This window comes from Camellia sinensis, chromosome 10, assembly GCF_055761805.1.
Source record: "Camellia sinensis isolate YWXY chromosome 10, ASM5576180v1, whole genome shotgun sequence".
Taxonomy (NCBI): domain Eukaryota; kingdom Viridiplantae; phylum Streptophyta; class Magnoliopsida; order Ericales; family Theaceae; genus Camellia; species Camellia sinensis.
In genome coordinates this window covers 156,999,335-157,015,456 of record NC_138970.1, presented here as the reverse complement: position 1 = coordinate 157,015,456, position 16,122 = coordinate 156,999,335, and the positions used below count along the sequence as shown (strand labels likewise).

General features: G+C 38.7%; 1 protein-coding gene across 1 annotated transcript in view; it reads right to left on the bottom strand.

Annotated features, from left to right (window-relative positions):
• Positions 1–280: 280 nt before the first annotated feature.
• LOC114257092 (phosphoenolpyruvate carboxylase 4) overlaps positions 281–16,122 on the bottom strand; it is a 29,312-nt gene continuing 13,470 nt past the window's right edge. Inside the window, exons 13-20 of the mRNA XM_028196815.2 lie at positions 11,814–11,939; positions 11,602–11,703; positions 10,737–10,883; positions 8,846–8,944; positions 8,598–8,686; positions 7,509–7,635; positions 7,196–7,402; positions 281–1,360 (exon numbers count right to left, since the gene is read on the bottom strand). Of these exons, the coding sequence (XP_028052616.2) occupies positions 536–1,360; positions 7,196–7,402; positions 7,509–7,635; positions 8,598–8,686; positions 8,846–8,944; positions 10,737–10,883; positions 11,602–11,703; positions 11,814–11,939 (1,722 nt within the window). The 3' untranslated portion in view covers positions 281–535. The remainder of the gene's footprint in view (positions 1,361–7,195; positions 7,403–7,508; positions 7,636–8,597; positions 8,687–8,845; positions 8,945–10,736; positions 10,884–11,601; positions 11,704–11,813; positions 11,940–16,122) is intronic.

Here is a 16,122-nt window from a genome sequence, read left to right as displayed (position 1 = left end):
GTGCACATCAGCTCACTTACCCGTCCGGCTCAATCTTATTTTTTTGGGGCTTAGAAAAGATATTATTGGCCACAAGGATATATTGGATCAATATTTTAAGCTAGTTCAATTTTTGAATTGGGCTTAGGATTTAAGCTTGAATTATTTACTTTTGGATTGGACAGAGTCTTTGTTTAACTACATCAGCTCATTTTGAGATTGTTACCATCTACCCTGGACATTTAGGAGCTATCAACGTAGTCTCAAAGGACTAGCTAATAATCATATCAACAATCTTGGATTTATAGCTGCAAATAACACTCCATTTATGTACTATACTTCAAACAAAGTTTAGACCATTGGGTATATGATTACTTATCCCAATGCAGTGACCACAATATTCTAACTTCATACCATCTGTAAAATTTCTCATCACATCCTATAACATGGATATATAAACTCATAAACAAAAGAAGCCCAAAATATATGCTAATATATGCTTTATGAACTATAATTTTCAACCGAAGACTCGTCGCTCGAGAAAGGTTTATGATTCTCAACCAGTGTTCCTCATCCCAGCCGCAATCCCATTTATAGTAATGAGCAATGCATCACGAAGTTTATGGTTATCATCGTCCCGTCTCAATCTCTTCAATATTTCCACTTGCAACATATTGATGGGGTTGAGATAAGGAAGCCGACTCTCAATCAGCCTCTGCAAGCTCCTGTTATTCTCTGATAATTTCTCATGCCCAGTAACCACCAAAACATACTTCTCTGTTGCTAGAAGCTCCCTCCTTAGTTCATCACCAATCTGTTGCCTACTATCGGAGACAAGAACTTCATCATAACGCTTGGCTATATTAATGTCAGCTTTTCCCAAAACCATCTCTATAAGGTCTATGGTGCATTGAAAGAAAGGCCATTCTTTGTACATTGCTTTTATTTCTTCAGTATGTCCCTTTTCACAAACACCCTTCAAGCCTGCTCCAACTCCGAGCCAAGCAGGAAGAACAAATCGGGTTTGGGTCCATGCAAATACCCATGGAATCGCGCGAAGCTGTCCGATCCCTCCGGAACTCTTTCGTCTCGTGGGCCGGCTTCCTATATTGAGGAAACCAAGCTCAGCCTGTGGGGTAGCTTCATGAAAGTAAGCTAGGAATTCTGGGTTTTCATATACTGTGCTTCGATAACTGTCGCAGCTGATTTTTGAAATCTCCTCCATTAGATTACGCCATTTTTGCTCTCTAGGTGGGAGTGGAGGGCGTAGGGTAGCAAGCAGCACAGCTGTAGTGTAGATTTCTAGTTGTCGAACAGCTGTTTGTGGTAGCCCAAACTTGGCTTGCACCATTTCTCCCTGTTCGGTTGACCGAAGGGTACCCTATGATTCAAACAAAAATCCAGTGCCACTATTAAATCATAGGCCAAAGATCACAAAAACAAATCTAATAATAATGTCAAACATTTGATTGTTTTGGTATTTAGCATTGGATGCAAAACTAAAAACATTGATGTTAATCTAGCCGCTGCGACTAGGGAAGTGGTTTTTATCCATGAATTATATGGAACTTTGAAGATAACATTAGCACCAAACGATCAATTCAAATTGTATGGTACCTTTTTCACACGGGGCTTATGTTAGACATCTGCAACCATGAACTTAAAAAAGATGTGTGGAAGTCCATATTGGTTTATAAGAATTCAAACTAGAGTTGGGCAGTTCTCAAATGTTACTGACCAGTGTGACCACATTGCCTTTGTTGGAAAATGTGAAAGAACTCAGATTGAAAGCAACAACAGAATGAAATGGAATGAACTTTTCCGTTCAGATTATGCATGAATATAAGTTGGGAATGTGTTTGTTAAATGTATAGATGAGAAGAAGAAGAAGAAGAAGAAGAAGAAGAAGGAATAGAACAAGAGAAAGCTTCTGTAGATTATTGATTCAAAAACTTAGGGTTTCCCCCTTACACACAACTACTTATACTAATAAGAATAATACATAAAGACCAAACTACCCCTAACACTTAACACTCCCCCTCAAGTTGGTGCAAAGATGTTTCTCATGCCCAACTTGCAACAAATAGAGTGAAAGACTTTACTACTAAGACCCTTAGTAAAAACATCCGCCAGTTGATCTTCAGACTTAACAAAAGGCATACATATCACACCCTTATTCAATTTCTCCTTAATGAAATGTCTGTCAATCTCAATATGCTTAGTCCGGTCATGTTGAACAGGATTGTGTGCAATACTAATAGCAGCCTTGTTGTCGCAATACAAAGTCATGGGACCACTCCAATCAAGCCCTATATCACTCAACAAAGATTGAAGCCACATTAGTTCACATGTTCCATGTGCCATAGCCCTGTATTCAGCTTCAGCACTAGATCTAGAAACGACCCCCTGCTTCTTACTACGCCATGTAACTAGATTTCCCCCTACAAAAGCACAATAACCAGATGTAGAGCGTCGGTCATCTATAGAGCCTGCCCAATCTGCATCTGTGAATGCTTCCAACATCAAGTGACCATGATTAGAGAACAAAATTCCTTTTCCAGGGGCAGATTTAAGGTACCTCAAAATGCGATAGACTGCATCCAAATGAGGTACACGAGGATCATGCATAAACTGACTCACTATTCCAACTGCATAGGCAATATCTGGACGAGTATGAGAGAGATATATCAGTCTTCCCACAAGTCTTTGGTACCTTTCCTTCTCCACAAGCTCACCAATTCCACTACAAAGATGATGATTAGTCTCAATTGGTGAATCAGTTGGTCTGCAGCCCAACATGCCCGTTTCTTCAAGAAGATCTAGAATGTACTTCCTTTGAGAAATAAAGATGCCTTTGTCAGATCTAGCAACTTCAATCCCAAGGAAGTATCTTAATGGACCAAGTTCTTTTATCTCAAACTCCTTGGCTAACTGCATCTTGAGATGGGTCACCTCCTCCTCATCATTACCTGTCACAACTATGTCATCCACGTATACAATAAGCACTGTTACCTTATGTACATTGCGTTTGACAAACAAGGGGTGATCCGCATTGCTTTGCTGATATCCAAATCCCACCATGCCTTGAGGAATCTACCAAACCAGGCTCTAGGAGATTGTTTCAAACCGTACAAAGCCTTCTTTAATCTACAAACCTTTCCAACTGTAGACTGAGATGAGAATCCTGGAGGTACATCCATATATACCTCCTCCTCCAAATCCCCATGAAGAAAAGCATTCTTCACATCTAGTTGTTGTAGAGACCATCCCAAATTAGCCGCACATGACAGAATAGTTCGAATGGAATTCATCTTTGCTACCGGGGCAAAAGTTTCTTGATAATCTATTCCATATGTTTGGGTAAATCCCTTGGCCACTAGTCTTGCTTTGTACCGTTCAATCGTCCCATCTGCATTGTGCTTAATGGTGAACACCCACTTACATCCGACTGGGTGTTTCCCATTTGGAAGAGACACCAACTCCCATGTGTTATTTTTACTCAAAGCTTGCATCTCTTCTACCATAGCTACCTTCCACTTAGGATCATTGATGGCTTCTTTCCAACCCTGCGGAATACACACAGAAGAAAGGGACAAAACAAAAGCACGATACGTAGAAGACAACGAATCATATGACACAAATTTAGAAATAGGGTGTTGAGTACAAGCTCTAACCCCCTTTCTGAGAGCAATAGGAAGACTCAAATCATCCGTAATAGGACCATCAACAACAGGTGAAGAAATGAGATGAGGATCATTACCTGAAGAGTTAGTGGAAACTGGGTGTGGAACTGGCATAGGAGATGATGATTGACTTGGTGGCACAAGAGAAGCCGGCTCTTTCTGACGCCGTGAATAAGTCTTAAGATCAGCTCTGTCCAAACGACCACTGATATCCGACTCCTCATCAACAGAACTCCTAGGCTCCCCCTCACCACAAATAACAGCCCGTTGAGGAGGAGGGAAAAAAGACAACTCATGCTGATATGATGCCGTCTCATCCGCAATCTCATCGATACCACGCTCCCCCTGAGGAGATGGCGGAGGACCAGGAAAAAAAGACTCAGATTCACGGAAGGTGACATCCATACTAACATACAACCTATGAGAGTGAGGGTCATAGCATTTGTAGCCTTTCTGAGTAGCAGAATAACCAAGAAAGACACACCGGACAGCCTTAGGATCAAGCTTCCCACGAGGCCGAGGGTGAAGATGAACAAAACAGACACTACCAAAAACCCGAGGCGGAAGAGAAGAAGTGGGATACGTCACAGGAAGAAGCTCAAGAGGAATTTGGAAGTGGAGGACACTAGAGGGCATACGGTTAATAAGATAAGCCGCGGTAAGAACCGCATCCCCCCAAAAGGACTTAGGAACGTTCATGGTAAACAAGAGAGAGCGAGCAACCTCAAGTAGATGGCCATTCTTACGTTCAGCAACTCCATTCTGTTCAGGAGTGCCAACACAACTAGTCTGATAAAGAATGCCATGGTCGTCGAGGTATGCCCGGAAAGCGCCATCAACATACTCAGTCCCATTGTCACTCCTAAGAATTTTGATAGTAGCATTGAAGAGATTGGATACCATTTTATGAAAACTTTTGAAGCATGAGAAAACTTCATTTTTTGTGCGAAGTAAATAAAGCCAAGTCACACGGGAATAACAATCAATGAATGTGACAAACCATCGATAACCAGAGGTAGAAACAACAGGGGAAGGACCCCACACATCGGTATGAATAAGCATAAAAGGAAAAGTACTTCTTTTATTAATTGAAGGATAACAAGTACGTTTATGCTTAGCAAGCTCACAAGCATCACAAACAAAGTTATTCCTAGGACAATCACGAACTAATAAAGGAAAAAGTTTCTCTAAAATGCTAAAGGAAGGATGCCCCAAACGGCGATGCCACTGATGAAGGAGACGAAGGGAGGAGCCAGAAGAGCATTGCAGAGCCTGAGAGGACAAAGGTGAGGCAGGCATGGCATCCAGAAAGTACAGACCACTTTGTGCTCTACCACTGCCAATCATTTTCCCCGTAGCCAGTTCCTGAAAGACACAATGAGTCGGAAAAAAGGTTACAGAGCAATTGAGAGCAGTAGTAAGGCTACTAACAGAAAGTAAGTTAGTTGAAAAATTAGGAACATGAAGAACAGATGAAAGCGAAAGTAAAGAGGTGCAACGAACAGAACCCTTGCCGGAGATAGAAGATAAAGTGCCATCAGCCACTCTAACCTTATCTCGCCCAGAACTAGGTGAATAAGAATGGAAAAAACTAGAAGTACCCGTCATGTGATCGGTAGCACCGGAATCAATGATCCAAGGAGACGACGAAGAAACACTGAGGGCACTAGCAGAAATACCTGTGTGAGCAAAGTTGGAAGAGGCAGAAGAGGAAGGAGCTAAGGCAGATGAAGAATCAAGTCGAGCCATCAAACGTCTGAGAGTGTGAAGCTCATCCGGGGAAAGAGAACTAGCATCATTCGAGGCACTAGCAGTAGTCTCAGAAACATGTGCTTGAGGACGAACACCACCACCACCACCACGGCCTCGAGTAGGGCGGCCATGCAACTTCCAACAGTGTTCTTTATCATGTCTATCTTTCCCACAATACTCACACTTCAACCGGTCCCGATCAACCAATGGACCCTTACCACCACCTAGAGGCAGAAAAGGTGGAGTATCACGTGACTTGGGGCCGACAACCATCGCTGACCGATCCAGAACAGGAGCATGCACCATAGCACTGCGACGACTCTCCTCCTGCTGAACCAGGGCATAAGCCTCACGCAATGTAGGAAACGGAGAGCGACCCAACACCTGAACCCGTATCTGATCATACTCCAAATTCAGACCAGCAAGAAAGTCATACACCCGCTCCTTCTCCACAGCCTGCTGAAACATAGTGGCATCCTTGGAGCAAACTGGCTGGAAACTCTGGTAGAAATCTAGCTCTTGCCACAAACCACTCAACTCAGCATAGTAGACTGCCAGAGAGCGATCCTTCTGATCCAAACCCCTAATCGTCTTACGCAATTCATAGGCCTGTGCATCATTCCCTTGTTGAGAATACATTTGAGAGGCAGCTATCCAGATCTTGTGAGCAGTATCCATCAAGAGAAAAGTCCGACTAATGGTAGGCTCCATAGAATTGATGAGCCAGGTCATAACTAAAGCATTCTCAGAAATCCATTGAGCAGATAAAGTACTATCCTCAGTAGGTGGCTGGGAACTACTACCAGTAATATAGCCAGTCAAACGCCGGGCGGCAATCGCAAGACTACAGGAGCGGGACCAAATCAAGTAATTAAGACCATTAAGTTTGACCGGACTAATCTGGAGAGAAGGACTATCACCAAGAGTCAGACCACGACTCAGTCCACTCTCCTCCTTGCCCTTAGAGTCCTGACCCAAGCTGTCAGCCATGAGATGAGAAAAGAGGGTGCAAAAAACACAAGCCGGATATCAAACAAGTTCACAAATCACCCAACCAGCACACCAAACACCTTTTAAGGCTAAAACAGTCCAAAAGAAGCCCAGAACAGAGCAACCAGATCAACTACAAGTCAGAAAACCGAAGCAGAGCATCTAAACAGCGATAAAAATCCAAGATAGGGCCAAAATACATCAAACCAGGGACAACAAACCCCCTTAGGGTTCCAGTCGGCTCCCAAGGATAGGAGAAGAAGGGACAAAACCAGAAAAAAGAGGGTCAAACAGTGATTTTCGAAAAATCACCCAATTTTGACGAAAAATCAAAAAAATTAGAAAATTCAATCAATAATGACCAAACAATCAAAATGAGATTATAGGGTGATTACCCATTAAATTTCGAGCATACTGTAAAATTTTTTTTTTTTTTTTTTTTTTCCTGGCTGTAACAGACGTACCAGGAACAATATGGGGCTCTAAGGAACAATTTTCAAGGAGGAAGATAGTGCTCTGATACCATGTTAAATGTATAGATGAGAAGAAGAAGAAGAAGAAGAAGAAGGAATAGAACAAAAGAAAGCTTCTGTAGATTATTGATTCAAAAACTTAGGGTTTCCCCCTTACACACAACTACTTATACTAATAAGAATAATACATAAAGACCAAACTACCCCTAACACTTAACAGTGTTTTATCACACAAAGTGATATATTTCACTATATATATTTTAAATAAAAAGGATAAAGAACTAAGAGTCTCAACTAGAGAATAAATAGATGACTTACCATTACAGAACCAGGTGGTTGCGATTGAATGGCAAGATATGTTGGGCCTCCACCACGACCAACACTACCTCCACGCCCATGGAACAGTGTAACTTTAATACCATACTCATTACATGCAGCTACAACATCCTCTTGAGCTTTATATAGTTCCCACGCGGCAGTAAATCGGCCAGCGTCTTTACCCGAATCAGAATATCCAACCATCACCTGTCCACAACTTCATAAGCACTGGAAGTCTCATAGATACTTAAAAATAAAAAATAAAAAATAAAACTAAAACCTAAGCTTGATGTGTTTTGTGTGTGATAAATACCTCCTGATGCCCGTTATGATTCTTAATTATGTGTTCCAGGTACCAATCAATCGACAATAATTTCCTGATCGCAGAGCCAGCTTCTCTTAAGTCCTTTACAGTTTCAAACAGAGGAACCACCCGTAGCCTATTCCAAGACAAAAAAAAAATTGGCAAGATTCAGAACATTTTAAAGGAGTAGCAGAAACACCTTATATTTCAACTGAGCAGGTTGTTCCATGTTCTCAATATAAAATTCCATCTTTTTCATTCATTTCCCCATAGGGTATGCAATATGCCAGGACAAGTGACAAGAAGTTTCAGCTGAATGAGTTGTGCCTTCAGGTGTAAAGTTCTTACAGAAAATATGAATTCATCATTAATTAATCCACTCATTTAGGGAACCCAAAATTATTCCTTCTAATAGGTAATGCGGATCCTAATAAGTACTGACCACTGACCACCTAAATTTTAGAGAAATATTTTAGGTATTTCACAGTTCTATCATGTGGCTCTAATACTATGTATTTAGGGTTTGCTTGGCATGCTATTTTAGCACATTATCTTATTTAGGTCACAGTCATCTTATTTGGGTTACATCACCTCTCTGTCACATCAGTTCAATACTACCTCACATTTCACATTTTTTCATAAGAAGTCAAAAAATATACTAATTTAAGTTTTAACACTTTCCAAACAATCCCTTATACTTGAAGTCCTACATCTCCCTTGTATTGTATTGTATTGTAACAATTTTCAAATCATCATATAACCACAGCGATCACGGACGTAACCCTATTATGGGTTGAATCACATAAATCTTTGAGTTCTTTTGTGCTCAATTTTGATTCTTGGTTTATCCCTGCCTGTGTTTCGTCTGACCAATCCTAGTTAGGTGTATCAATTCCTAGCACCTTTCAGTATGCCATCCCGGCTGTTCCTCTGAACAATAATGAAGAAATTCACAGTATAAACCCAGAAAGTATTTCAGCATGACCCTAATCAACTCTTAATTATCACATTTAGTAACAAATAGAACAATATCCTTCTATTAGAATCACAACAACAATCCCATCAACAATATATAAGTAAGAAGAGGTAGAATCTTACGTTCCACCTGGGCATGGTCTGCCTAGCTCCCCAGAAACAGCAAGACGAGCATCTTTCTGCAAAAGCTCTACGGCCAGGACATCACTCGCCTGACAGTTAGCAAGTATACACCATTGTTATTGTGGATTGCATAGGGGAAACAACAAAACTGTGAAAATCGACAATGTTTTTGAGAAACTGCACAAGTGCAATATCCAATTGTGAAAAATCTCCCATGGAAGCATAGATTTGATACTAATAGCACATACATTTGAAGCCATAGAAATCACATACGCTCCTAGTGAATCACTTCCCAACTCAGCAGCAACACGGAAAGTGTCCAAGACTTCTTTAACATCAGGAGGAACCTAGAAAATCAAATTGAGACAAGATTAGGAACAAATAACTAAATAAATCTATAGATGGATGCACCAAAAAACTAAATGGACAATAAACAAGAAATGGACAGTAAGTATTCATTGGATCTTGTCACAAGGCACTCAGCAATTGATATATTAAATAACCGCCTCTACTACGTCGGCAATTTTTCTTCGTTACTCAACATTGTCTATTTCAAGTCGTGTAAGAGGAAAATGAAGCATAAAGTATGTGGCCATTGGTTTCTTAAATCGATAGGTAGTAAAACATTCAGGTTATGCAAAAGAAAAAGGAAGTGGAACAAATAAGATGACATGGACCACATTAACCTCAATGAAAGAAGCTGCATAAAGTCCCTGTAAAAGGCTCCATGATAGATAACCACTTCATGCCATGAGACTTCATAATATTATTCTAATGTAATCTGAAGATACTACAATAATGCGAAGTTTTAAAGTGTGAGGGAACCCTCAGATCAATAGCATTCATGTCAAGTACATAAATGTGAGGGCACCCTCACCTTAATTGCTAGCTTTTGAGATGGAGTTCTACCCAAGACCATGTAACATACACTTCTAAATTTATAAAGTACCGTGTCAGACACGCTTGACACTCAAGTAAGGGTGTGAGATATGTATCTAGTAGGCATTTGCATGCCTTGTTGGACACACACCCATCAAGTAGTGAATTTACTATACAACTAAGCATAATACTCCCAGTCTCCCATTTTGTGCATAAATGTTTTATGTTAATTGGTAAACACCATTTACCCTATTAAGTAAAACATAAAACCATAAAGCTAGTCATGTTCTGGTGTCCTTGGACATTAGAATTAGATACCCACATCCGACATCTGCTCCCAAGTTACCTAACTTGGGTATGCATGTGGTGCACAAGCATTGTACAAATATTGGGTCAAGAGAAAGGTAGAGTTATATGTAAGGGAAAATGTTGGAAATTGGTAAATTTTGCAACAAACATGACATAAAGAAACAGATTTTGAAGGTATTCTGGGACACTTCTACTGAAGTTAGAAATCTGTTCTTTGCTGCCTCTTCTCTATAGTCTGACACTGGCTGAAATGTGCACCACAATACTCACGCAGACTTATCCTAAACACGTGTGTGCTTTGTTGTGTCCACAGCATGTCCCTCCAAAGTTTTAAAGTGTCCATGTAATATTATTATCACTTGAGATTAAGACAATTGTCAAAATAAACTACTTCCCATGTTTCAAAAGAAAATTATTACGAGGATGGATAGCTAGATAACATTATATGAATTCCTACAACATTAAGAACTTATTTTTAAGGGTAAACTACTAATAGGTCCTAATAATTTGACTTAATTCCCATCAAGTCCTATTGAAAATAAGTCTTGGTAAAATTGTCGCTAAAAATATTTTTTTTGTGACAATTTTTTATACATGTCGCTAAAAATTGACAATTAGTGACTTTTTTTGTTATGATTTTTATAAATTGTTGCTAAAACTTACAATTGACCTTTTTTTATGAGAAATTTTTCTCATAGGACCTAGTAGACAATAAGTCTACTTATTAAGACCTACACGTAAGTACCCCTATTTTTAAATAAATAAAGAAACAGGGGTGTGGCTCATTACAGGGAGAGATGGATTATTTGTAAGATCTAAAACCCTACCATTGTTATTATCATTTTCTTTCTAAAGAAAAAATTAAACCAATGTCTAATCACCTCAAAAAGGAGATCACTACACATCAAAGTCACTAATCTTTTAAATGCTTATATCAAATGCTGAACTTACCTCTATAGTTGGAGGAACTAGAGGCCGCTTCCCTTTTAGCTCTCTCGTCAAGAACACCAGCCTTTTTTCTTCATCCCACTCACTATATGTACCCATATCCAAGTATTTGGTAATTGCATCGAGCGTATCAGAGTGTCTACCAGCTTCCTGTACATTAGGAAAAAGGAAAATTACACTAATAGTCCCTATAGTTTGGGACTTGTGTCACTGTAATCCCTGACTTTTCAATTGTGACACATTTGATCCTGAATTTTGAATCTTGTTTCAAATAAGGACAATTGAACATACCATTGCTTAATTTCAAGGGCAAAATCGTCAATTTGATAAAATATAAACTAATTTGACAAAACTAAATGTCAAAAAAATATTTCAAAATTTTTAAAAATTATTTCTACCGACCAAAAATAAAATTATGTAAAATTGATCAAAATTAATAAAAATTACATGATTAATTTTTAAAAATTAATTTTACATGGTCATCATTGAAATACATGATAAAAATTAATTTAGTAAAAAATAAATAAATGTCTAAAAGATTTATCAATTTTATATAATTTTATCTTTAGTAGGTAGATGTAATTTTTTAACATTCAAAAATAATTTTTTGACATTTATTTTTATCAAATTAATTTTTATTTTATTAAATTGACGATTTTTCCCTTGAAAAATCTAATAGTATCTTCAATTGTCCTTATTTGGAACAAGATCCAAAATTCAGAGTCAAATGTATCACAATTGAAAAGTCAGGGACCAAAATGACACAAGCGCCAAACTATAGGGACCGTTAATGTAATTCACCCTTAGGAAAATTAAGTCAAACAAATCAACCACATTGCTGCAAACAAGAATCAAAAACGAAACACACCTGACGCAAGTCGAGCTTCATTAAATTCATCCCAAAAGTAACCACTCGTCGGATTAAGTCAGCAAGCCGACCATCAGCCAGCACTCCAGATCCACATGATTGCTGCAAACATCAATAATTCTATTATAAATGTGTAATAAATCACAACAAAAATTATGGTCTTTTATTCTCTTTGTGTGCAAGTGTGTGGATAGAAATAGTTGATTTCATACCAGAGACTCATAACAGAGAAGTAGCGGTTCCAAAAGTTGATCTGATGTTTCATAATAATCCCAAGGATCGTATTCACAAGGGAGGTCCTCAAGAAGAAGCTCTAACCGCTTCCTTGTCTTTACAAGCTGAACTCGCAAGGCAAATACCCACATTGACTTCATGCTATGACAGAAGGGAATTAATTAAAGCAACAATAACACCACAGCAATTCAAGCACTTCATATGAGGAGACACATTACTCATGTTCATCCCCAAGGCATCAGTGCTTATCATGGATTTGGATAGGGAAAAGGAAATGGAGAAAATTTAGCTTATATTACATTCACAGTGTCCTCACCTTTTTCCTTTCTCTTTCCAAATCCCTACCCAAATCTATGATCCAAACAGCCTTATGAATGATTTTATCCTAAATGAGACCAAAGCAAGAGAATCTTGCAGGACACAGGTAACATTTATCGTTGGAGGCTCACCCAAGTGAGACCATCATCGTGAGGCAGCAACGCTAATAACGCAAGGTATAGACTGAAGTATCTGATGGCAGTTTCCTTTTAAAAAACAAAAAATAAAAATAACAAGGTTTCTACATAATGCTAGTCACAGGCAAGTGTGCTTACTACTGTAAAGCAGCAAAAGATGTGAAAGTATTAATAGAAGCTTCAACATCCACAATTGTAATTATACAAGTGATGGGAATCACATGAGGGGACCCATTATTCATCACACTTACGTGAGGTGATCCTGGAAGAATCAAAACTTGTAGGGCATTTTTATTGAGGGAATTAATACTTAGAAAATATGAAAATATGAGGAAGAAGAACTCCGAAAATATGAGGAAGAAGGAATATATTTCTGTTATATTCAAAACTTCTTATTTTACAAGACCAAATGACACTCCTTATATAGGAGATATTACAAACATCATTATAACCCATTATATGCTACTTACATATTATATATTACCACTATCTACCACTATCTACCACTATCCTATTATATACATGCCACTATCTACCACCAACACCACTATCATATTCTATACATGCCACTATCTACCACCAACACCACTATCATATTCTATACATGCCACTATCTACCACCAACACCACTATCATATTATATGCATTAACACAAATTTCCAGCACTCCCCCTCAAGCTGGTTTGAAGATATCTTCCATAGCCAGCTTGCTAGTCAGCTTATCAAATTGCTTCTTGTGTAGTCCCTTCGTTAGCACATCAGCTAATTGTTCACCTGTTGGAAGGTAGGTCATACAGATTATGCCAGCATTGATTTTCTCCTTGATGAAATGTTTATCCACTTCTATATGTTTTGTGCGATCATGTAGAACTGGATTATGAGCTATAGATATAGCTGCTTTGTTGTCACAATAGACCTTCATAGGTGTCGGGTGAGAAAGCTTTAATTCTTCAAGAATTCTTTTAATCCACATTACTTCACAGATTCCATGGGCAACAGCTCTGAACTCTGCTTCTGCACTACTTCTAGCTACCACATTCGGTTTTTTACTCCGCCATGTAACTAGGTTCCTACCTACAAAGGAGCAGTATCCGGATGTTGATCTCCTGTCTGTAACACTTCCTGTCCAGTCTGCATCTGTGTATACTTCAACTTGAAGATGTCCATGTTTCTTGAACAGTAAGCCTCTCCCTGGAGTTCCTTTCAAATATCTTAAGATCTTATAAACGGCCTCAAAGTGCTCTGCCCCTGGTGAGTGCATGAACTGACTTACCATGCTGACTGCAAAGGCAATATCAGGCCGCGTATGAGACAAGTAAATCAATTTCCCGACAAGTCGCTGATATTGTTCCCTCTCTTTGACTTCTTCAGCCTTAGCAGCTTGTAACTTCAAGTTAGGCTCGATCGGAGTCTCCACCATCTTACAACCAAGCATACCTGTTTCTCCAAGGAGATCAAGAACATATTTTCTCTGATTAACGAATATACCTTCCTTGGATCTTGCAAATTCCATTCCGAGGAAATACTTGAGAGCTCCCAGATCCTTAATGTGAAATTCTTTTGCGAGTTTCTCTTTGAGGGCTGCTAACTCTGCTTCATCATTACCAGTTAAAATGATGTCATCAACATAAACAATCAAAATTGCAATTTTACTGTTTTTTGAATGTTTATAAAATATTGTGTGATCTGCTTGACTCTGCGAGAAGCCACAACTGATAACTGCCTTCCCAAAGCGTTCAAACCACGCTCTTGGTGATTGTTTGAGTCCGTATAATGACTTGTTCAATCTGCATACTCTGTCGCTTCCAAGTCTCTGCTCAAATCCCGGCGGTAGGCTCATGAACACCTCCTCTTCAAGATCACCATTGAGAAATGCATTCTTAATGTCAAGTTGATGTAAAGGCCAATCTGAATTTACTGCAAGAGATAACAGTACTCTGATGGAATTTATTTTAGCAACAGGAGCAAACGTCTCCTGATAGTCGATCCCATAAGTTTGAGTGAAGCCTTTAGCCACCAGTCTCGCCTTGTATCTCTCAACGCTTCCATCTGCGTTACATTTTATCGTAAACACCCATTTACACCCAACTGTTTTCTTGTCTTTGGGTAGATCAACTATCTCCCAAGTACCACTTCTCCTTAAAGCATTCATCTCCTCCATGACTGCTAATTTCCAATTCGGATCATCCAATGCTTCCTGTATATTTCTTGGAACAAACAAGTGTGAAATCCTAGATGTGAAAGCTCTATGGTTTTTAGACAGTCTTTGATAGGAGAGGTAATTTGCAATAGGATGTTTAATGCAATTTCGGACACCTTTCCTAATTGCTATAGGAACATCAAGGTCGGAAATAGAAGGAATAGGATTACCTAAAATTTCGATGCCAGAACTCGGGTGGACATTCGGGTCATTAGGATGGACATTCAGGTCATTATTCTTCAAATGAAATCGCTTCCTAGTATAAACCTGAAGCTCAGGATTTAGATCATTTTGTAGTACTTCTCCCCCTAAACAAGAATCTTCTTGACTAGGCACCATAGAACTTGGTTCTCCTAAGTGATCATTATCAGACAGATGTGGTTTTTGTGTAGGATAAATGACATTGGGGAGCGGGATAGAAATATCCCAAAAACGGTCTTCTACTCCACTTGTCTCCCCCTGAAGAGAAGTGTTGGGGAAATAGGATTTTGTTTCCACAAATGACACATCCATACTCACATGAAATTTCTTGGTTTGAGGATCGAAACACTTATACCCCTTTTTGTTTGAGGAATATCCCAAAAAAACACATTTTATAGCACGGGGGTCAAGTTTTGAACGAAATTGACTAGGAACATGAACATAGGCAGTACATCCAAAAACTTTGGCGGGTAAATCAGAAAACAACCTCGTGTCAGGAAAAAAAGCTTTGAGACAATCGAAAGGTGTTTTGTATGTTAACACCTTTGTAGGCATCCTGTTTATCAAATAAGAGGCTGTTAAAATTGCTTCACCCCATAAATATTTAGGAACATGCATGTAAAACATTATAGCACGTGCAACTTCAAGTAGATGTTTATTTTTTCGTTCTGCAATGCCATTTTGTTGAGGGGTATCCCGACATGTAGATTGATGAAAAATCCCCTTTTTTTCCAAAAACTCACCCAACTGCTCATTGAAATATTCTGTTCCATTATCAGAATGTAAAATACCAATTTTGGTTTGAAATTGGTTTTCAATCATATTGTAAAAATTTGTGAATAAATTTTTCACGTCAGATTTTTTGTTCATCAAATAAATCCAACATAAGCGGGTATGGTCATCAATAAATGTAACAAACCATCTTTTACCAGAAAGAGTAGTGATTTTAGAAGGGCCCCAAACATCACTATGAATCAAATAAAAAGGTTTGGAAGTCTGGTAAGGTTTTGGCAAATAAGTAGAGCGATGAAATTTTGCAAAAATGCAACTTTCACAATGAAAAGAAGAACAATCAATCCCTTTAAATAATTCTGGAAATAAATGTTTCAGATAAAGAAAACTAGGATGTCCTAGCCTATAGTGCCATAGCATTATTTTTTCTCGAACAGAGATTGAACTAGTACTATTAAAGCTCTGAGCTTTTTTATTACTAACAGGTACTTCATCAAAGTAGTAAAGACCTTCAAGCATCCTAGCACGCCCAATCATCATCCCCGAGTTCTGGTCCTGAAATTCACAATGGGATTCAAAAAATGTAACACGACAATTAGAATCCTTAGATAGTTTACTGACAGACAAAAGGTTACAGGCTAAGTTGGGGACGTGAAGAACAGCATTGAGATTAATTTTCTCAGTTAGTTTAATAAATCCT